The 24,025-nt window shown below is 45.2% G+C and overlaps 1 protein-coding gene across 2 annotated transcripts in view; it reads left to right on the forward strand.

The window, feature by feature from the left end:
• The window catches only part of Npas2 (neuronal PAS domain protein 2), a 177,736-nt gene that overhangs the window by 136,685 nt on the left and 17,026 nt on the right, over positions 1 to 24,025 (forward strand). For both annotated transcript variants that reach the window (XM_028775394.1, XM_028775393.1), the window contains exons 8-17: positions 1,050 to 1,168; positions 1,874 to 1,956; positions 2,694 to 2,800; positions 5,096 to 5,243; positions 7,706 to 7,790; positions 10,513 to 10,654; positions 11,393 to 11,502; positions 12,650 to 12,751; positions 14,817 to 14,963; positions 21,668 to 21,865. In XM_028775394.1, coding sequence (XP_028631227.1) covers positions 1,050 to 1,168; positions 1,874 to 1,956; positions 2,694 to 2,800; positions 5,096 to 5,243; positions 7,706 to 7,790; positions 10,513 to 10,654; positions 11,393 to 11,502; positions 12,650 to 12,751; positions 14,817 to 14,963; positions 21,668 to 21,865 — 1,241 coding nt within the window. The remainder of the gene's footprint in view (positions 1 to 1,049; positions 1,169 to 1,873; positions 1,957 to 2,693; positions 2,801 to 5,095; positions 5,244 to 7,705; positions 7,791 to 10,512; positions 10,655 to 11,392; positions 11,503 to 12,649; positions 12,752 to 14,816; positions 14,964 to 21,667; positions 21,866 to 24,025) is intronic.

Here is a 24,025-nt window from a genome sequence, read left to right on the forward strand (position 1 = left end):
GTTAAAACCAAGCCCTTTACTCCCTGAGAGCCTGGGCTTGCAGCTTCTCTCTGAGCGACTTTTCCAGGCCTCCGTCTACTCAGAGCTGCTTAATATGTGGCTTGGAGAGAGCTGTTGGTACCAACATTTAACACTGAGTTTAAGTGATTCCAGTCCAGAGTTTCAGAGAGCTGCTCCACTATCCTGTTGCTCTGTGGCCTGTGATGGGAAGGATACCCGTAGCAGGGAGCACAGAGCACACAGCCCACATCAGTGCAGAGCTAAGAGACAGTGTGGACAGAAACCAGAATCTTACCATCTCTGCCAAAGGCAGACACTCCCCCACCCCAGGAGCCAAGAACGTCCCACTGAGTACCACCTCTCAGAGGTTCTATCAATTCCAGGCAGCACCAAACTAGAAACTGAGCCTTTACCACACAGGTGTTTGTAGGACATCCAAGTTCCAAGTCATAACTACCTATGTCCCAAGGACACCTCCTCAGTGGCCCAGCCCCTGTGTCATCCCAGATTCCCTAAGATGAGGTTTAAGACAAATCCCTTCATGCTTGAGAAGATACTACTTATTTCCACAGGACGATCTGTAATGGAAACCCTGCTGGACCATGAACTTTGCCCTTAGAACATCAGTAGAAGTCAGCATCTAGACCCCCTTCTGTAGATCGGCAGTTCTGAACCTGTGGGCCGTGACCCCTCTGGGAGTCAAACAACCCTTTTACAAGGATTCCACAAAAGATCTCCCACAGATCAGATATTTATGTTACGATTCATAACAGCAAGCAAAATTACAGTTATGAAGTGACAGCGAGATAATTTTATGGTTGGGGGTCACCACAACATGAGGAACTGTATTAAAGGGTCGGCAGCATTCCGAAGATGCCTCAGTTTCCTTATCTGTGCCGTGAGAATAACAGGTGTACCTAGATCATCAGGTTGTCATAGAAATGGAGCAAGTTCGGATACAAAAACTCCTGAAAGCACGAAGTTGTCGGATAAGGGTTAGTTAGTGTTACCAGGCAGGGCTAACCTGTGTGTGTCTTCCTCCCTCTCAGTGCCTAGCCCCTCCTGTAATGGCTTTGACAACACCCTTTCAAGACCCTGCCGTGTGCCCCTAGGAAGGGAGGTCTGCTTCATCGCCACCGTGCGCCTGGCAACACCGCAGTTCTTAAAGGCAAGTCCCTAACATTATGGGAACCTAGCCCATTGATGTCGCCTTGGTTACGTGCTATTAATCATCCTGATGGAAGGAAATAAAACTACAGTGAAGTTAGTTTTTAAAATCAGTTTCGAAATGCTAAATGTCTAGTTTTTGTGCCTGGCCCCCATGGGCCATCCCAAGCCCCAGCTTCCTGTGGGTTGTTTGGTTTAAAGGAAGCACCCATTGCCGATAGGTCCGCGGAGATGTAGGTGGTTAACTGCAGTCTGGGCTACCATTGTACGCTGAGTAGGTGTGGTCTCAGACTGTGAAGCAAAACAAAGCAAAAACCGTGAGCATTGATTGTATTTCCCTCCTGTGATTCCAACTCATATCTCTGGTACAAATGTGGATGAAATTAAATCAGTAATTCAGATTCAGATGAAAAGCCATCTCCATGTTTTCCAGGATTCCAGATAATGGGAGGGGGAGGCGCAAGGCACTGTTTGGCTCCTAGGTCCTTTTCCCAGTTTGTGAAATGAGTTGAGGATCAGCTAATACGGAAATTAGCTACAGATGACAAATTTCAGTGCAGCACTATTTGGAGATTGTCTCAGAGCAGTTTTAACTTGTATTACCCATCGTTCATTCCTTTTGAACCAACCTAGGGTGAGCAGCTGGCACCCTGAGCAACGTTCTGCATTTTTATTTATTTTTTTTCTTCTTCCATTTCCAACACAGGAAATGTGTGTAGCTGACGAACCTTTAGAGGAATTCACTTCGAGGCATAGCTTGGAATGGAAATTTTTATTTCTGGATCACAGGTTTGTGAGGAGAAGAAAAACATATTTGAGTTGGGTCCTTTTCAAGTGTTGTTTGCATGAGCCAGGCTCTGCTTGGGAGAATAAAGTCCAGCCTGGTCCATGACCGGGAAGGACTCCTTGGCAGCAGGAACAGTTGTTCCCAGCTAAGGGGAAGGTCGGTACCCTGACATCCTTGTGCCTGTCCCACTTGCAATCAGGTCCTATGTTCATTCAGGGTGATGCCTTAGTCCCAAGATGTCTTTGGGATGGTCTCAACTTAGGCCATTTCTATTTCTCAATTGGAAAAACAAAAACAAAAAAAAAAACAAAAAACAAAAAAATTAAATGTGAGGAGAGAAATTCTCTGATTTTTTTCACCGCCCTTTGATCCTTCAGCCCATCTCATCTTTCCTTGGCAGCATCGCTCCCAGCTGATGAACGAGCAACCACCCTTCCCCACCCTTTAATTTGGGGCATTGGGCTGGATCCAGCTGTTTTAAATTTTTCGATGTTCATAAGTTCTTATTATCACCTAGACAAGGTTATCCCAAGGAATGGAGTGCCTATCTGCTGAAAGAAATGGATTCTTTATAGATACGGTTCTCTGACCCTAACTATTGTTACATTCTTACACTGCTGTTTCTCTGCCCCCTGGTTCTTGATAAATGACGCCTCCATGAAAACAATTAGCCATGTAAACTGAGTGTTACAACCAGCTTGTGAGTTGTGCATGAAGAGTTCCCTGTGTCTCCCTGCAGAGCTCCTCCAATCATAGGATACCTGCCCTTTGAAGTACTTGGCACCTCAGGCTATGACTACTACCACATTGATGACCTGGAGCTCCTGGCCAGGTGCCACCAGCACTGTGAGTACTGCTCACCAGCCCAACCAGGAGCCTTGTGGGGCTTTTCAGGGGCCAAACAGCAGGATTCTGTGCCTCTGGAAGCCTGTTTGCCAAAGTGGACCACACGTAGTGTCCCATGCAGTAATTGTGAGAGCTAATGGGATTCTTTCCTACTCAGCCTATGGGTCCAACTTGGAATTGATCTTGCCCAGATCCCCAGCAATACCCCACTATCATCCAGAAAGGCATGGTTATTAATCTTAATCAAAAAATTAAGGCAGGGCTAGACTTTCTTTTAGGCTATGGAATGCACTTGAAGGATAAAACGCCAAATGCTCTGCCTGCTCTTGGGTCAGCAGTCAGACATTGGTGACAGATGACAAGGCTAAGGTGGCTCTCCTGTCCTCCTCATATACAACATTCTCAAGTCAGAGGCTTTGTAGCTTGAGTTTCCCAGTAAAAGTTCTTTTGGACATCCACCCAAAAGATGCTGATAACTGTGGCTAGCATCTCCTGGCTGCCCTCTGGGACGGAGTCTGCTGAGAAATCCAGAAACAAATGACTTTGGAAGATGCTGCCAGTAAGGAAGGGGTATGTGCAGGATCTTGAGGGGATCGGAGGGCCTCTCCATCGCTGAAGGAAAAGTCAGAGAAGGCTCTGTGCCATAGACGAAGCGAATATTCCAGCAAGCATTTAGGGTAGGCCTCATGCCCTGGGAAAGCAAGAATTACAAGCTTTTACAGTTCTCATTCACAAGAAGAAACAACCACTCAGAGTCATTTTCGGTGCCAATGCTCAGCTTTGAGTAAAAAGGGTTTCCATATTTTGGGCAGTGGTGGCACACGCCTTTAATCCCAGCACTTGGGAGGTAGAGGCAGGCAAATTTCTGAGTTTGAGGCCAGCCTGGTCTACAGAGTGAGTTCCAGGACAGCCAGGGCTACACAGAGAAACCCTGTCTCAAAACAAAACAAAACAAAAAAATGTTTCCATAACATTGAGCTATGGATTCTGATCAATTGTCAGTGGGCATTGGTCTTCAGTAGATGCCTTACCTATAAAAGCTGTTTGGACTTTCTTCTCTGTGCTGTCCTTGTTGACAGAGGCGCATGCTGGAATTGCAGCTAAAATGTATTGAGATGTAGAGTGCATCTTAACCTTCACCCCTCACTCCTCAAAATGTAGCTTAGACAAGCCACATAAGCACCAGATTAGCTACAGCTGTAGACTCTTGGGCTCCATCCACCAGGGATCAGATGAGGAAATCCATTTTCATAGTCCCTCTACTGGGTTGGTATGCACATTCAGATTGGAGAAGTATGTCTGCTTTAAACCTCTGACTGTCTCTGACTCGTCTAGTGTCGAGAAGCCATTCAGATTGAATAATTACACTGGGCATCTGATAGACTTGCCCAGTGGCTCTGGCAAGATGTGCTCGCTTTGTAGAGCCCACACTTCCATTCGGCTGTTCAGAACTGCATTTTTGAGGCCATGGTTCCTTTTGCTAGATCCACTTCCCTGAGTAAGATTCCTCAAGATGGTTTTCATTACAAGATGCTAAATTGCGAGCACTGTGGTAATAAAATCCAAATTGGCCTTCTCAGATCCATAATTTATCTTTCTACCTCACGTGAGCTAATAAACCACTGGTATGCATTCTGTCCTGGTTGCCCACACTCCCCAAGGAGCCATCTGCAGACAAAACTCCAGGGGCTCTAGGCAATTATGCAGCTGCAGGGAAGACCTGGATTGTAGGCGTCCATGCCAGACACTCTGTTCTAAAACGGTGTAGACTGAGACTCAACTGTGGATGACAGCTGTAGAGTCCGTCCATCGGTAGCTAGTTGTCAGGTCTATTTTTGGGTCCACTTCTCCCAGCGTCTGGATGCTCTCTCCTCTGCTTGGCTCTTGAAGTTCCAAAGGCATTGTACCTCCAGCAGGAAGATGAGTCCCAAGAAAGCCAGGGCCTCCTTTTACTTAAGCTTCCAGCTGGAAAATCTATCCTTGTGTGCTGTTGTGTGAAGAAGAGCTCCTTAAGCCCTTGGGCATTTGGGAGCATATGGATCGTTGTATTAAGAATTCTTCCATTTGACTGAGTATGACTAAGTCAAAGCACTTGCCTAGTAAGTGTGAGGCCCCAAACTCAATCCCCAGGACCCCACAACCTCCCCCAAAGCATTAGCTAGTGTGGTAATAGTCACTTAAAGTACGATCAGGAAAATAAGCAATATTTGGTGCTATCTCCTACAAAGTCTTAGGGGAAAGGTCACTTTTAAGTAAGCACACATTTCATATAGAGTCTGTCGTTTCTCCTTCTAGTGATGCAGTTTGGCAAAGGGAAGTCGTGTTGTTACCGGTTTCTAACCAAAGGACAGCAGTGGATTTGGTTGCAAACCCACTACTACATCACCTACCACCAATGGAACTCCAAACCCGAATTCATCGTGTGCACGCATTCGGTGGTCAGGTACTGAGCAACCTGGGCCTCTGGGAGATGCCTGGGAGGTGGGTGAGGTCCCCCATGGGTAGGGAAGGGCTGGTGACCACCTTAAGTATACCCTGTATTAGAGTAGAAACTCGGGCTGGCATCTGCAGCAAGCTAGATTGTCCGAACTCAGCTCCTGCCCAGGTACACACCCTCTCTCCTCCAGGCCTGGGACTTGCTGTGAGTTTTCAGTCAAGCCCCTTTGAAAGCTGACAGGATATTACTTAGTAAGTTACTGCATCAGTGACCTACTTACATATTTTTCCCTCATCTCTATCCAGCCCCCAGCTTTTCCTTGTTGCTGTTTTTGAGAGGAAAATTAAACTGTTGCCACCAAATAATTCAAATACATACTCCTTATTTTTCTTTAAGGCTTAAAAACTCCTGCTGGCAACTGAGGTAATATTAAAAGAACAGCTGTACTACCTTAGAAAACTGGCCCTGGGGGTCCCTAGCAGCCTTGGGGAGGCCTCAGTTCAGGATGGATAAGCAGGGATTCGAAGGGTAACAGTATATCCAGCATGGCATAGATGTTATCCTGCCTGGGTGGGTTCCCAACTCTCAGAGGTAAAGGGAAGTAGTCATTTGCCCTCCATCCCAGCAAACACCATGAAAACAAGTTGGCCAGAGGCTGGTTTAGAAGAGAGACTTTGTGCCCAGCACTGTGGCATGCTCCTATAATCCTAGCATGAGAAGCTGAGTCAGGAGGATCTCAAGTTTGAAGCCAGCCTGGGCTGAAGATGAGACCTTGTCTCTGAAAAAAAAAAACTAATAAAATAATAAATAGCCCACCCTTCTATCAAGTGGATTTTACATATGGCTAATCACTGATGGAAAATATTTTAAGTTATATTCATATTAAAGATATACGAGCACTTTTTCTTCTCACTGTTCGTAAAAAGTATACCAACTATGTGCAAAGCATTTACATTGCACTGTGTTAGAAGGAAATTACCTACGGCGTGAAGTCTGCAAGAGAATGATGTGTAAACACTACCCCATTTTATGTTAGGGACTTGAGCATCTGTAGAAGGACAATATGTATGTGTATGCGTATGCATGTATGTATATATGCATATATATGATGTATATGTGTGTATATATGTATATGATTATAAGTATATGAATATATGCATATGTATGTATATGTATATATGCATATATGTATGTATGTGTATATATGTGTATATGTGTGTATATATGTGAATATGTGTGTATATGTGTGAATATGTGTGTATATGTGTATATATATGTGTGTATATGTATATATGTATATGTGTATGTGTGTATGCATATGTGTATATGCATGTATATGCATATATATATATGTAGGTGTGTATGTGTATATATGTATATATGCATATATATGTATGTATATATGTGTATGTATGTGTATGTATACATGTGTATATATGTATATGCATGTATATGTATATGTATATGTATATGTATATGTGTATGTGTATATGTGTATTGTGTATATGTATATATGCTTATATATGTATATATATATGTGTGTATATATGTGTACGTACATGTATGTGTATATGTATGTGTGTATATATGTACATATATGTTACACATACATATATACATAATACATATGAAGATGGGCACATGCCTGTCCATATATATGTGCATTAGTATGAGAAGAATAGGGAAATATTGGCCTTTCTCAGTCATTGACCTTATCTCATTTTATCACAGCGTGCGTCCATGCTCAGACTCACTCTTCAGTTTCCAACCCATTCCCTTGGGCTTCCTCAGCCAGTGGCTTGTGGCTTCATGGCCAGTAGTCATCCATTGCCTTTCAGGCTGAGTCTTTTCCAGTGGGCTGCTCAGTCTCCAGGAAAGGGTACAGGACATCCTGCTCTCTCCTCCACCTCCCCAATCATAGGAAGAATCTAGGTCTGGGAGAGCACGGGAACTGAACAGAATAAATAAATAAGGGATCAGACACTCAAAGTCCCTCCTAATCCTGCAGCTCCACCACAGTGTTCACTAGTGTGGACAAATTGGGTCCCTAGATTCAGCAGTGGCCTGGGACTGGCTAGGTCTCAGTTTGTTTCTTTATATATACTTCCATATGTACTGTCCATAATGAACATGTTAGTTTTTAATTCTTTATAAGCAGAAGTTTATCAACATATCTTAAAAGCTACTGTATCTGGAGATTTCAGGAAATTAAGGGATAGAGAACAGTGGGGAGAGAAATAAAAGCAGCCCAGAAACAGAAATAGCTGAAATATAATGTTAGAATCTTTCCAAGGCAATTAGGCAGGAATGAGACTCAGTCCTCTGAGCAGGTCATGGATGGGCTTCTTTGTGCCTATATTGTGTGCATATTCTATGAGTAGGTTTTATGTAGAGAGCCCCATGTGTCCCAGTGAGTATTGCCTTCCTGGAATGTCCAGGCGCCACAGCGGTGTCTCTTTTCTGAGCAGTTATGCAGATGTCCGAGTGGAAAGGAGACAGGAGCTGGCTCTGGAAGACCCACCCTCAGAGGCCATACACCCATCTGCACTGAAGGTGAGTTCATTCCTGCCCAGAGGGAAGAGCTAAGCACTGGCACCTCCCATGGGTTATTTTGAGAGATACCAGGCTAGCAAGGATGGATTCATCTTTACTAAGCACTTGCTGGAGACCCACAGCTCTCGAAATGGTTTGTGGGTGTTTGCTCATTTACCTTCCATGATGGTCCTGTGAGGTAGATGCTATGTGCTCTCTTCTCTCCAGGAAGTATGGAAGCATGGGTACCCAAGGACAGGCTTGTAAAACGCTGGCTCAGAAACAGCCTCTGGACTCAAGGAATGGCTTGGCAACTCCCCAGACTTCCAATGATGGCTATAAAAAGTCACAGAAAAAATGCTGGCGAGGAATTCCATCACCCACTAGAGTGTGGAACAATCCAAGGCCACCTATGTCCCTCTCTTAGACTAAACTTTATTGTGTTATTTCCAAGTATTAGCCTGTCTCTCCTGAGCTTTCCAGCTTTGATTTTGCTTTGTGGTACTGGGAATGCAATCCAAAGCTACTGTCCCACACCTTCCTGTTGTTTCTGACTCAGTGTCACAAGATTTTAGTTAATTGCCACAGTAGTATCAGTTTTGTCAGGGAATGCCGATGTAAAAGGGATCCTTCAGTCCACAAATCCCACCACCTCCTTCCTTCCCCTACCCCAAGTTCTCTGGCCCTATCTGTCCAGACTTTTGCTCACACAATGCCAAGGAACTGTGAAGGCCAGATACCCAGGCCTCAAAGGTCATTCACACAGCAAGCAGAAACATTAGAAGATTAAAAAAGAAGAAAGTTAAGAGTGTCCTACGCTAAGAAACTATCAGCTAGAAGAGCTTGTGTTCTTTCAGGAAAGCAAGCATTACCAATCAATCTATGAAATAAGGCTTTCTTTTCATCAGTTGTGAGACAAGGCCTTTTATTTGGATATGTCGAAAGGTAGGTGAATGCTTGGAAGCAGAACTGTTCAAGTTCTAGAGTGTCCAGCAATCTAGATTCCAGAATCTGAGCAGAAGCTTTGCAGCAGCCTGCCAGCCTGTCTGTGATCAATAGAAACATCTGTCATCCCGTGTGCATGAAATTGGGAGGGAGGAGAAATCAACTTCAAAGATCAGAGAGCCACTCTGCAGAGGCTCACCTGACCTCTGTGAGTCTTCCCCTCACAACCTCACCTGATGGGTTGCCATCACTTAGGGAAGTATCTGTTTCCCACATCACACTCTGACACATCGCATGCCACCTGTCAGGTCAGAGAATGGAATTTGGCTAGCATTAGACAGGTGTTAGACACACCATACTTCAACCACAGGATAGTGTAATGTGTACGCATCAGCCAATCAGAAGTTTGTCTCTCAGGGTTCGGTGTGAGAAGGTAACAACTCCCTTTGAAGTGAAACCTCTATGATGTTGCTTCTCATTCTGTGGTGATCTTGTCTGGGGGACATTTTAGGCTCCACTGACTGACATGTCTGTGAAATGCAGATTTCACTGTTGGATGTGATATTTCGTGCTAGCAATGGCTGTGAAAGCCCCTTAGTGTGCACACTCACGCCTGGGGCTGATTCCCGCGCTGAGCAGGAACATGAAATTCTCTGTGGTATGGTACAGTGATCCTTGGACCAGCCTTATCTAAGAAGATTGTCACTAAGCAAATGATATTTCCACACACAGGTGCATCCTGCCACTCTGTTTGACGGAAAGGATTGTAGGTCACATATCAGTCACCTCAGTCCTCTTTACGGGTGCACATGTACACACACACACTCATACACACATATGTACACACACATACATGTATGCACATACACATTCACACACGTGTATACACATCCACACACATATATACACATGTGTGCCCACACACACACACACACCATGGTAGCAACCATCCACACTGGAGCCATGAATCCAAAGACAGAACAGCACTTGGGCTCACATGTGTAAGACTGAACACCCAAGTCATTACACAGTGGGTGCTGGCAATTTCCCACTTCTAGGTAGGAACAGGACTTGAGAGAATAAACACTGTGTTTTCTTCTTTGGTTTAAAAAGTATCATAACCTATTTTCATATACTATGACTCTTAAGCCATAAGGGTTTGGAATCTGTCCACTAAAGCTGCTTCTCTCCTGTCATATCTTGTTTGGGATAGACATGACCTGGAAGCCAGGACCAGCTAAGAGTCAGCTATCAAACGATGAGAGAGCATGGTTCTTTACCCATGCAGAGAGCAATTGTGAGAGGCAGTACAGGAAGAACCTTGTGATGGCCCAGTGGCATGTACCTCGTTGGCTGTGTTAATGAGCCATCGCTAATCATAGCCCTGCTGCGTTCTGATCTTTCATTTCAGAAAACCAAAATCCTGAGCAATGAGATAACTGCTTTAAGGAACAAATAGAATGCACAGTCAGTGGGGGGAATATAAAGAAATCAAAATAAAATGGAGAAAAGGTGCAGATAAATGCTGTTTGTGAGACATAAACCTCTTGGTGATGCTACAGCACATGCAATATGTATTTAGAATGTTTCCTGAGAGGATAGAGCATTTTTCCCAATTTCTCCCAATTTCTTCCAAATTCTTCTACATACCCGAACTAAAGTCGTGTTTTTCATTCATTCGTGGAATCTTAATGCTGCAGCGTGTGTGTGTGTGTGTGTGTGTGTGTGTGTGTGTGTGTGTGTATACATTCGAGTGCACATCCACGAGCTCACATGAACTTGTGTGTGTGTGTTTCAGGAAAAGGATTCAAGCCTGGAGCCTCAGCAGCACTTTAATGCACTTGACCTGGGTGCCTCAGGTCTTACCAGCAGTCCTTCGCCATCAGCCTCCTCGAGGAGTTCCCACAAGTCCTCACACACAGCCATGTCAGAACCCACCTGTGAGTACCATTCCATGGATGGGTAACGATAAGGGGCCATCAGACCAGGGGCACAGAGTCACACAGAGTCTCAGACTAAGTTGGGTTGGGCCATCTGTACCCAGAATGCACAGAATGTAAAACAAAGCAAAAACACCTTGACCAAAAAAGCAACTGGGGAGGAGAGGGTTTACTTCCTGTTATGGTTGTAGTGTGTCATCCAGGGATGTCAAGACAGGGACTCAAAGCAGCATCTGATGCAGAAGCCATGGAGGAATGCTGCTTACTGGTTTGATCCTTATGGCTTGGTCAGCCTGCTATCCAAGGACACCAGTCCAGGGGTAGCCCTACCTACATCACATCATCAATCAAGAAAATATACCACAGGTTTACCCATAGGCCAATCTGATGGAGGCATTTTCTCAATTAACGTTCCCTCTTCTAAAATGACTCCGGCCTGTGTCAAGTTGACATAGAGCTAGCCAGTACACTGCCCCCAGTCTGTGTCCTCAGCATTACAGAATGGGTAACACTCAGGTCAGACAGGTGAGGTGTTTGATCAAGGTGGTGATCGGATCAAATGATAGAAACAAATATCAGGATGACTTGCGTGTCCCCTTCCTGCTGCCTGGTTGGACATTTATGGTTTGTCTTAACCTCTGCAGAAGAGATCTCAACCTCAGCCCTTTGTCCTTTCTTTCACTGAGGTAGCTGGGGAGTATCTGCGAGTCAGAAAAACCATCTCTTGTTTTCTTCCAGCCACTCCAACCAAGCTGATGGCTGAGAACAGCACCACAGCTTTGCCAAGACCAGCCACACTACCCCAGGAGTTACCAGTACAGGGGCTCAGCCAGGCAGCCACAATGCCGGTGTGTGTGGGATTCCCCCATCTTCTCAGCAGGGGAGTGCTGTCTTGTGGTGTGGGCCGTGGGAATGCACTGTGTCTTTCCAGGCAGTAGGTCTTACTTCAAGATGGAGGTGACCGGATGGTGGGCAGGGAGGGTGGGTATTGCAGGTAGGGGTCGTGAAGTAGTAGCATTTGCTTAGCAACTAATTTTAGGCATTTTACCACAAAATGAGCATGGATATGTACTTGCAGAATATGGAATTCAAGTGGTATTAAGAATAGAATTCGGTGCTTCAATCATGAGGGAGTGTGTCTCCTGAGCTTCTGGGGGCCCTGTTGCTTAAATCTCATTACACGTGTGGCTGCAAAAACTGGTGTTAGGCTATGCTGTTGATGTACGCCAAACGTCTCTCTAACACCATGGAGTGGTGGCCCTGTACACAAAGCCATCAACAGATCATATTTTGTCATGGATGGAGGCCTACTGGGCTTCTGTCTTCTCCTGATGTACAGGGAATGCAGCTTGAAGAAGCCAGGTGAGCCTGTACCTGGCATTTCTCACAGCATACCCCCCTGCTGCCTCTCCCCTCCCCCCATTGCTATCCCGGGTGATACTTTCTATGCAAAGTGCTTTTTATAGTCCCCAGGGACTAGGCACCAGTGAGGATAACTTTGGAGGAGTCTTCTTACTAATATCCTAAAAACACTTAACAGCCCGTGAAATGAGCAGTTGTCCTCTCTCATTTCTATGAGTTGTTCCCTAGCATCCATCCAAGTGATTGGGAAACAAACTCTCAATGACAACATTCTCAGAATGAGTACCTTGGTCCTCCAGGAAGGAGTCTATCTAGCGAGGGGAGGCAGAAGTAGGGAGGAACTGCCAAGCATAGGCAGACAGCAGTGGCCTCGCCTCTCACACATAGTGGTAGGAATCATATACTCTCGGAGCACCTGAAACTGGCTCTAGAGCCACACGTATCTTACAGCAGCCACAAGTCGCTCTTAACTACACGTCTTGCACAGGAGTCAGCGCAGCCAGGAAACAGAGGTCTTGAACTTTTTGAAAGCCTTCATCCTAGGATTTGCAGCTGGAACACCCAACCTGCAGAGAGTTGAGCACAGAGCAGCTCGGACGTAGCTGTCTAACAGCGGTCCTGTTCTCTCCCCAGGCTCCTCTGCACTCCTCGTCGCCCTGCGACCTCACAAAGCAGCTTCTGCCTCAGACCCTGCCTCAGACCGTCTTGCAGAGTCCACCTGCTCAGGTGACACAGGTGAGTGTCAGAGGCAGGACAGAGGGACAGATGTCTTCAGAGCTTCTGAATCTTCTCACACTGCTGTGTATTGATTGCATATGCATGTATCAACTAAGGCCCTAGGCTGGAGATTTTACTGCAAAGTCGACACAAGACATGTAACAATGTGTATCATACCTGTCCCCAACAGCTGCTCAAGTCTTCTCCGACTTCGTGTTGTTTCCCCACGTCTGACATTCTTCTTCATAATCACCTCTGTCTGTCACTGTACTTGTCTGTATTCCTTTCATTTCAAAGAACTCCAAATTTTAGGATCCAGAAGCGATTAATCCACTACTATAAATATCATGGTCCTTAAAAAAAAAAGAGTGCATTACAGCTTTGCTGAGTGATTCCTTCTTGGTTTCCACAACACTCTGTGCGTTCTTGTTTGGGTTAGTTCGGGAGCAAGGCATTGGAGATACAGGGATACTGATAACACGGCCCTCACTTGTGGTTTGCAGAATCACAGGGAGAAGCGGGCAGATAACCAGAGAAACAACCCTTGAGGGGCCACTTCCTGGGGGAGGTACTCCTTGAGTTGGCCCTGAATAGCGGCTAGGAAATTGGTAGATGAATGGATAATACAAAAAAAAAAAAAAAGACCCAAATGTGCATTTCAGAGGAGAGCTACGTAAAGCCCGCTGACACAGGACAGGAGCCTGAGCATTGGGCCATCCACCCTGGTCATAAGAAGGACTGCAGAGATTCATTCACTTGAATCTGCTGTTGAGCCCAGTGCTATGACTTCAGCTCCCTCATGGGCATTTGGCATTGTCCCAGTCTCTGGCCCCAAGTTATACCTGGATCCCAGATGGCTGTTCACCAGCACCTCATCCTCTCGGCGTTTGGCTGTCTCTCTCTCTCTCTCTGTGCAGATCTGAGATGGCTGATGGGAACAGTTTGGAACATATGCCCTCGTAGAAGTGGTCTCGGATGCTTTCCTGGAATAAGAAAGACGTGTGTTAGCATATGCTTCTTGCTAGCGTCTGGCTTGAGCAGTGATATCAAAGCTGTTCAGCCAGTCTCTTAATTAAAATAGTCCATCTTTATCCTCATGGGGGAAGAAATCAGAAGAGTGGTTTTCCTTTTCAAGTCCTTGAGACACATTTGGTAGGAAATTAGTGATTTGTTTCAATCCAAAGGCACAAGAAATGAGAATTCCTTTCACTTCTGGGCCTTGTATCTAAAAAAATAAAAAAATAAAATTTAAATGTTCACAATACCTAGTGGTAAGGAATTTGAATTTTTCATGTCTTGAAATTTACTTAATAATAACTGTTCTTGGTCTGTGTTATGCTTTATAACTGATAACAATTGCATTTCTTTAATATTTATTTTTTATTTTTGCATGTGTGTGTATATGTGTGTGTGTGTGTGTGTGTGTGTGTATGTGTGTGTTTATATGCACCATGTGCATGCTAGTGCCCACAGAGGCCAAAGAGTGTCAGATCCCTTGGAGGCAAAGTTAAGAGATAATTGTGAGCTACCACATAGATACTGGGAACTGAACTCCTCTGTAAAAGCATCAGGTGCACTTAACACTGAGCTATTCTCTCCAGCACCAACTGCTGAATTCTTTAAGACATTCTCATATAATGAATGGCTTCTGTTACGGGGCACTCTCTACCAGTGCAGTCCTTGAAGAAAACATCAGGTAGTGACATCAGGTAGTGACATCAGGTAGTGACTGTGTCCTTCCCCATGGTTCTGTGCTGCTTGAGCCTATGAGGCAGACAGTGAGCGGTGGGGGGTTGGGGGGGGAGGCAGCTTAGGGGGGAGCGGCGTAAGAAGACCATGATAGATCCAGGCCCACTAGGAGAGCACTAGGATCCAATTTAGGGTGACAGGGGGGCTTGCTATCATCATTAGCACAAGGAACACTGGCTAGACACCTTGTCACTTCAGAGATTAACAGCGGTTTTCTCAGAGATCCTGAGAACCATGGCAGAAAAGAGGTATTTAAGACTGATCTGAATGCTGGCAAGGGTGGTCTCAGGCTGAAATAACTCTTTGATTTGATTTTTTTAACTTCCTTTTGAAGTTTTCAGCACAGTTCAGCATGTTCCAGACCATTAAAGACCAGTTGGAGCAGAGGACACGAATCCTACAGGCTAACATTCGGTGGCAGCAGGAAGAGCTTCACAAGATCCAAGAACAACTCTGCCTGGTCCAGGACTCCAACGTCCAGGTAATGAGCCTTTGTGCAGACCGGCCTCTGTGTGCAGGCTGGCCTCTGCTCTCTTTAGCATCCATTCCTCTTCAGTCTTTCCCCCCAAGTCTCTGTGTACTGCCTCACAGAACCCAGTATGCTTAGGAAGTATGCAGACACTCCCATAGACAGATCACATGAAATAAATCCACTCGGTGCCAAACTTGAAATTCCTACAGTATCCTCTTCCTCACCCATCACTTCTGTGGGGACATTTCTGTTAACTGTCCCTCCTGAAGTTCCTTTCATGAAACTCTCATCTGGCTTCCCTGAATAGGTGTTCCCTTGGTCCTGGATTCCAGTTCTTAGTACCTCAGTAGCTAGGTTTCATAGTACCAGGCCAGGCCACTGGCAGAAGGAGATGCTGATAGCTCTGCTCTGTTGTCTCTGATGACAGGGAGATGTGAAGTCATGCTCCCTGCTCTACAGTCCAAGGAAGCAGCAGAGGACCTCCCTGCCCCACCCATTGGTAGAAGTTTGTGAGGACACTCTATGTCTGATAGCAGTGGGATACACCATGAACCCAGATCCATTTCTTGGAATCTTCTTAAGAGTTATTTGTTTGAGGTTTGGGTTTTTGCCAGGGTCATCATATATACGAGGTCTATATCAAGGATAAGTTACATAGAGTCCCCAACCCCTGAAGTCTTTCATATTTTACTTCAGGACCATTTGACTCTATGAGTGTATCATTTGTTCAGCTAACCTCAAGTCTGCCTTGAGAGCCCTAAGCATTTGCAGCCACCCTAAGCAAGACAGAGGGAGCAGAAAAGACAACTCAAGAAAATAACCACAGGACTGTCCTTCCCACTTACCCATCCCCCTACCACACTGACTCCCTCAGCATCCACTAGCACCTGTGACAGATGCACCGTGTTGTTGCAAACTTAGAAGCCATTGCATGACAAGAGTTACATATGACAGTGTGGTTTCATTGGATGACCCCAGAGTCCTCTCTCCAGCATCCTGCTCAGCTCTTCTGGAAGGTGCAGGGGACCTCGGTGCTGCCTGCTGATCCTGTCCTTCCTTCCCCTGATAACATGCTTCCTAGATGGGGCAGCCTAAGTCATATACCCAAGCTGAAGCCCAGGCATCTCTTTTTTATTCCTGTAAGCACTGCTCAGCAAACTCTACTAAAGTCTGTCTACATTTTTCCTGTAACAGGACTCTCCTGCATGGACACGGGTAGCCACCGCAGTAGGAGTCCCATGAAATTAAAAGCATGGCTGTCAAACCGTCAAATTCACAAAACGCCATTTGTTACCATTCTTCCAAAAGTTCGATATGTTTTTCTTCACAGATCCGTAACCCAGTCGGTGGCTTTGAACTTGTCTCATTTCGATTGCTTTAATGGAATTTTTATACTAACAGGAAGGTGGGGAGAATAGAAGCAGAAAGTGCTAAAAAGCAAGGTAGGCGTCTGAGCATCCTCCAGAGTACCGAAGCTTTCTGCTTCCCGCCTGCGCCGCATCAGAGCGAGATTTTAAAATAAGAGGCAATAACGTTATCACTTTTGCTCCCAGCTGTAAAGAATATGATATTTCCCCCATCAGGAGTACCCCAACACATATATCTATGCTAAAGTACATATGTATCTAAGTTCTTCAAAGAGCCATGGAAACACAGCCCTCCAGTGTGTGCCTGCCCTGTAGAAAGCAAGTGTTCTAGTGAACTCTTCACCTTGTACGTACCGGACTCTACAGTTTGTGCCTCTCTGTAGCTAAGCAAGCCCTTCGGTTTGCCTATCTCCCTATGAAGCCGGGTTCTCCAGTGCTCAGGTTCCTATGCAACATAAGATCTCCAGTACACACAGCCCCTTGTGGGAGCCAAGCCCCACCCCCAGTTCACCCCTTGCAGAATTCATACCCTGGCGTGTGCTAGTGAGTTCTTTTTAAATTAGGTTAGGAGGAAGTTCTCTGGGATATTTGATGTTTGCTCCCGGGCAAAGGTGAAAGATACACACGAGCCAAGCCGTGCTGAGGCTCTCCAGTCAAGAGAGGGCGGCCTCCTTAGCTCATGTCTTCCTTGTAGAAATCAAATCCTCAGTGTACATCTCCCCACTGGATTCCAAGTCCTCATTGTACAGCTGTCGTTAGATGCCACACCCTTGGCATGCAGCTCTCCTGTGCATGCCGAGCCCTTGGGTGCACAGCTCCCCAGTGGAAGCTAAATCCCTGGTGCATACTTTCCCTACGGATGCTACCCCACCCCGTGCACATCTCCCCTGCGGATGCTACCCCACCCATGCACATCTTCCCTTCAGATGCCAAGCCTTCTCTGTCTTTATTCCTCCGCACTTATCTTCACAGTGGAATTTTCCAAAAAGAACATGGAGATCCACAGACAATCAAACCAGAGAACATCTCCTCCCTGCAGCCTGGCTTCTTATTTTTCACAAGACTTAAATACATCCTAAAACTCCTACCTACCAAAAAATGTGATCTTTGTTTTTTTTTAAGAAAACTGATTCAACTATAAAATTAAGCAAGTAGAAATTACTCTAGCCTCCCCAGTCCCCCTCCCAGCCCTTCCTCTCCCCCCACACCACCGTAGAGAGAAGACAAGAGGTAAGAATGACACATCGGCAGTTTGCTGAAGCTTGGCCATGACACCGTACCGTACAGGATGTTTTTGTAGTGTCTCCATATTTGTGACTTCTCTATGTCCTATAATGATGCCAATGATTTGTAAAGTCAGCAGGTGTGAATAGTGAAAAAGTATAATGTATATGTATATATTATACCATATATATATACCTATAAAGTGTGGGGTCTATTTGTTCTAACATATTTTCCTTACTTGTTTTGAGGAACTGTCTCATTTTCTGTTGGCATGTTTTCTATAACCTTTTGAGGTCAACTTTTGAGAAGTCAAAGAAATCCTTCTCTGTTGATAAAATGGGGGCACAGACAGGTATGCCCAGATGCAAACCAGGATCCCCCCACCCAGCCAGGATTGTTTACTGCAGGTCAGTGGAATTGCTTCATTGGTTTCTTGCTTCAGAACTGAAGCATGTGCTAGTGAGTTCTTTTAACATTAGGCTAGGAGGAAGTTCTCTGGGATATTTGATGTTTGCTCCCAGGAAAAGGTGAGAGATGCACACTCCAAGCTGTGCTGAGGTCCTCCAGTCAACAGAAAGTGGACTCATGCTTTTTTTGAGCGGGTGCGCCCTCTGCTGGTTATTCAAATGAATGCCTATAAGGACACCTGCAACAGTAGCAAATCATATGTTCCTTGATTGGCACTTTGAGACATCCATCATTCTAGCTAAACAGCCAGGCCACTAGCTGTTCAGATATGTATACCTCACTTGTTGGAACACAGGGAGAGCATAAAGATAAAGAGAACAGGGTTTTTTTATTTCTTGGAGGACATACACAGATGGGACAGCATAACATACCAAACCCTTAGCTCCCTGACTCTAGCAGAGACGGTTTGAACAAGAAGTTTCATTCTCTTGTTTGTCTGGGTGTTTTTCCATTCTCTCCTTTAGCAGATCTCTGTATGCCCAGTCAAAGAGTGAAGATCTCTTTCTCTCACTTTAAGAATAATGTTACAATGTAACAGTCATTCCATATTTCCTGCATCTTACCTACTTAACATGCACTGACTCCATGAGGTATGTGCTGTCCGGGTCTCTGTGCTGGATAGTTTTATATTGACTGGGCACAAGCCAAAGCCATCTGAAAAGACAGAACCTCAGTAGAGAAAATGCCTCTGTAAGATCAGGCTGTAGGCAAGTCTTTCTTAATTAATGATTGATGTCGGAGGGCTCAGCCCTTTGTAGTTGGGGCTACTCCTAGGCTGGTAGCCCTGGGTTCTATAAGAACACAGCCTGAGCAAACTATGAGGAGCAAGCCAGTAAGCAACACCCTTCTGTGGCTGCTGCATCAGCTCCTTCCTCCTGGTTCCTGTTCTGTCTGTGTTCCTGTCCTGACTTCCTTCGATGATGAACAGTGACGTGGAAGTGTAAGCCAAATAAACCCTTACCCTGGCTTGCCTTTGGTCATGGTGTTTCATCACAGCAATAAAAACCCTAACTAAGATAGAAACTGGTAGTGGGATAGTGGGGTACTGCTGTGACCGAGCTGCCCATGTGTTTTTGAAAGAATCGTGGAAAGACTTTGGAATTAGGGTTAGAAAAAAATCATTGAGTCTGCAAAGCTTGGTGAGCTGTTCTGCAGGAGCTTTCAAGATAAGAATGTTGAAAGACATGTGGAGGGAGGAGGCCTAGCTCGTGAGGTTTCAGGGAGAAGCAAGGACGGTACAGGGTCTTTTGTGTGGAGAGTCTGTGGTGTCTGGTCAGCTGGAGCTGAGATGTTATCGATGGGTAAGAAGAGAGCAGTGGCATCAGTGAGGTGAGATCCTCTGAGAAGTGTTTCCTAAGAGTCTCACAGACACACAAGCTTTTTCCAGAGGTGGCCAAGGTTGTACCTCACACTGGCAACTGAACTTAGTAGTTTGAGAGTCACCCAGTTGGGACTGGTTTTAAAGGCATGAATGAAGGGGACATGGTGAACAGCTGAGGCTTGGCACTGTGAGAGGCCAGGAATGGCCATTAGTGAAGGTGCAGCCTCCATAGCAGATGAAGGCCCAGGATGGAAAGGGGGCATTCAGAGAACTCAAAGCTTGGCACCATGAAGGGAGCCTATAAGAGGCCATGGGTGACAGTGTAGCCGCAGTAGCAGTTTAAGGCTGAGGGTTAAGGGGATCATGCAGGGAAGTTAAGGCTTGCTTTGGGCCTGGGTGTATTATCACAGCAATAGTAACCCTAACTAGCACAATGCTCCTCCCAGTGTGTGCAGGGTGCAGGTTCACCCCCTGCCTCTCCACATCTCCTGTAGCACTCAGGGAATATGAACCTGCCACCCTCAAGTGGGCATATGGTTATGCTGCCCTGATTTGGAAACTATAACTAAACCTACCATATGCTATGAAGGAAGAGCCTCCCTCCCCAAAGACTGTACATCTAGGAGCTTAGAATGGGTCATGTATGGCAGGAGTCATGACAGAAATTATCTGTGCATATTTACAATGCCCAAGAGTTTTGGTTAAAAGAAATATTTACATGCTTTTGGTTACGTTATTACTAAGATTATTAAAGTTGTTCCGTCAACATTTAGACTTAATTTGTAAATCATATATTTTTTTACTTACAACTCTAATTAGGTCTAAGACACCACTTGGTACATTTCACTTGGTGTATTTTCTATTTAAGCTACATCCAATTAGTTTATATGTTGAACAAACTGTGACTAGTCTACGTTAACTACCAAAGCCAATGTAATATTTCAAAATCTGAAGCTTTCAGACACCCTGTGAACCCAATACAGAAAACTTACAAGTCAAAAAACAAAAGGCAGTCTAAGTACTTAACTGTTTAAAATGAAATTTAGTAGCACTTCAGTGTCCAATGAGACTGATTCCAGAGTCTCCAGAGATACTAAAGTATACAGAACACAAGACCTTTTTATAATACAACGTGGCCTTGTGCCAAGCAGGCCTGAATCCCCCTATGTTCTTTAAATCAAGTGTGTCCAATCCACAGACCACACTGCGAACCCTCAAAGTCAACCCAACGTTTTGTTGGGGGTGGGTTGTAATCTGATTCCATGTTTTTTTGAACTCTATAGATGACAGCATCCCGTCCCCTGTCACATAAAATAACAGGCCACCATTATTAGACACTTTTACATGGCCTAAGACAATTCGGTTTTTGACCAGTATGACCCAGATACATTAAAAGGTTGGACATCTCATCTTTGAATCGTCTCTAGATTGCTTGTATACCTCCAACGTATACATGCTATGTAAGTACTTATTATAATACATACATTTGGGAAATATTGACAAAAAGCAATCTACAGTTGGCTCGGCACAGAAGGAATTCTCTCCCAAGTGGTTTTGATCTGAGGCTGGATGAGTCTAGAGATGGAAAAAAAAAAAAAAACCCAGACATGAGGATCAACCTCCTGTGGTACAAACTGTTTGAACTAAATCGGAATCCTCACGAATACTTTGGCATTTTCTTAAACTAATAAAGTTTCCCAGTCTTAACTGTCTAAGACAGCTTATGTAACAAATCATGATTATAAAACAAGTGTGACGCTAAGGTGTGTGGATGATACTTCATTCTCTGCTCTTATTTTTCTACCTGGAAGGCTGAGTCACCTGCTCACTGGAAGCAGGGCTGTCCCATCTCCCCTCAGCCCTGGGTTGAAAACACCTAAGAGCACTTTAGGAGCAAACCCTGGTCCCTGGGCAGAGATTTCGGGTTGGGCATAAGATCCAGTCCCACTCTGACTATAACATGAGCCATACAGCACCACGCCACCATTAGTATACCGGTCATTCTGTTCCTAAGATGTGTCTCCTTTCCCTTCTAATGTGATACAGATGAGCCTAGTCGGACTTTGGAAGAATATCAGTCTGTGCAAAGAAAACCTAGAGGTAAAACTCTTTGGTCAGATTGAAGTCACCTAAGTGTGTCGCTCAGGAAGGCAGAGACAATGTCTCTCTGGCCCAGCCACTGTATCTAGTATGACAGCAACACAGGCACACACCCCGCTGCTGAATTGGGGAAGTTGTTTTAGGTGTGTCAAGAATTCCAGGAGTTTTCCTTCCTCCCTGGGATAAAGACAACAATGGTCCTAACTTCACAGTCATTTCTCTTCTGTCCTTAGATGTTTTTGCAGCAGCCACCTGTGTCCCTGAGCTTCAGCAGCACACAGCGACCAGCAGCTCAGCAGCAGCTGCCGCAAAGGCCCTCTGCACCGGCTCAGCCCCAGCTTGTGGTCAACACTCCACTGCTGGGGCAAATCACGTCCACCCAAGTCACAAACCAGCACCTGCTCAGAGAATCGAATGTGATATCCGCCCAGGTACTGTACCCCGTCCCGCTTCCTGTCCTTCCCGCAAGGGTAGACACGCTTTTGCAGCTAAGATGTACTCGGCTCTGGCAGCTGTCAAATTCTAGAAACCTAAACGCCCTTCTCTAGACTAGAGAAAGAATACAGTGGTGGGTTTTTTATTTAATTATTATCATAAAGCCATTTTGAATGGTCAAGATGTATTCTCTCCTGCACTTCGTACTGGGAGAAGCGGCGCTGATGGTTAGACTGTCCCAAGTGCCTGCGCCCTTTCCCTGTTGCCATGTGAACGAACCCTGTTCGTTGTCTCTTGCCCCAAACAACCTGCACAGCCCTCCTCTAGCAACCATTGCCACTCAACACAAACCACCAGGGACAGTTTGACCAGGTTACTGGTGGTAAACGATACTTGAATGGAACAAAGTCCTAAGCCCCTGCTTCTGGGAGATCTCGGCACCGCTGGCAGGTCACTGCCTCTCCACACAGGCCCTGGGGCTCCAGAGAATATCTGCCCCCGGAACAACAGTGAAAGAGAGGTGTTGTGGACCACTCCATGCTCCTCATCAGTACTGAATCTGGGAACTGAGCCATCTAGTGGACAGATAAGTAAAGGCATCCTCCAGATCCACAGAGGATGGTGTGAACCCACTCTTGCAGCCCCAAACTTGAGGAGATTTGGGTCCCTTACGTTAAATAGTACAGCATTTATACAAGATGTGTGTGCTCTATATAAGTCATTTACCTACTCATTTAGTGACTTTGGGGATCAGAATCAGAACTTCTCACATGCAGTGGGAGCACTGTACCACGGTACTACACTCCAAACCCCTTAATATTTTAATTCACTTTAGATGTTTGTTTGCCTTTTTAATTTTATGTGTAGGGGTATTTTACCTGCATATATGTCTGTGTACTATATGCCTAGTGTCCACAGAAGCCACAAGAGGGTATCAGATACCCTGGACATGGATTTACAGGTGGTTGTGAGCCACCATGTAAGTGCTGGGAATTGAACCTGGGTCCTCTGGAAGAGCAGCCAGTGCTGTAAATGCTGAGCCATCTCTCCAAGCCCCCTAGATGATTTGTAATGCCCAGTACTGCGTCAATGCTAGGGAAATAGTTGTTATCTAGGGATGATAAGAACAGTCCTGTATGATCAATATACATGTGGTATTTTTTAAATACTCGTATTGGTTATTGAAATGACAAATCCATATTAGAGGAAGCTTGGTCCATCTTTATCCAAATTAAGAGTTTTGCCTAAAAACATGACCTTTTAATTTGACAGGGTCATCAAAACACAAACAAATCTGAAGACTGGGAACAGCCCATGGGGTTCCGGAAAAGCAAACGCTAAGGCAGAATTTATACAGATATCAAAAGATGTTGTAAAAGCCAAAATCTAAAGCCTCGAGGTGACATCATAAGAATGGCTAGTCAGTGTCACAGACAGAAACAAAAGAAAATCAGGGCCAGGCCACCCCCCTTGTTCATTCATTATTTGAGTCAACAGATATTTGCTGAAGGGCTCACTGCATGGCCAGCACTGAGAGAACCATGAATGAGAAAGAAAACCCTCAGCTCCAATGGGGAGAACAGAGAAAAAAATGTGTGCACATCAGAGAATGTCATGGGAATAGCATGCAGATGAGTTGAAGGTTTAAGATGATCAGAAGAGGTCTCCCTGAGAGGACTGTATCTCAGCAAAGCCCACAGTGGATGTTGAGAGTCAGCTGGATCAGCATCAAGTGAAAGAACGTGGCACAAAGACTGGCTGACGTGTGCAAAGGTCCTGAGGCAGACAGGCCCAGTGAGGAGCAGAAACAGCAAAGAGCTCTTTGTTTCTGAAGTAAAATTTGTAAGGAAAAAAATAATCCTAGTTTAATGAATGGTTCAGTTCTGCTGAGAGCCTGGCACTGCCCGTGAAATTTTAAGAATCTTCAAGGTGCTTACAATCCAATGGGGAAGATATTCAAAATAGAAACAGTTCACTGCACAGTTGGTGGGTCCTAACTTAGAGGAGAGGCAAGAGTCAGCAGATGGGAATTCTATGAGGTTTCCTAGAGAGATGGTATGAGTTGACTGTCTTCCTCTCTCTCTTTCTCTCTCTCTCTCTGCTCTGTCTCTGTCTGTCTCTCTGTCTTTCCTCTCTCTCTGCTCTGTCTCTCCTGT

Source organism: Grammomys surdaster, unplaced genomic scaffold (assembly GCF_004785775.1).
Source record: "Grammomys surdaster isolate TR1022 unplaced genomic scaffold, NIH_TR_1.0 255, whole genome shotgun sequence".
In the NCBI taxonomy this organism is placed as follows: domain Eukaryota; kingdom Metazoa; phylum Chordata; class Mammalia; order Rodentia; family Muridae; genus Grammomys; species Grammomys surdaster.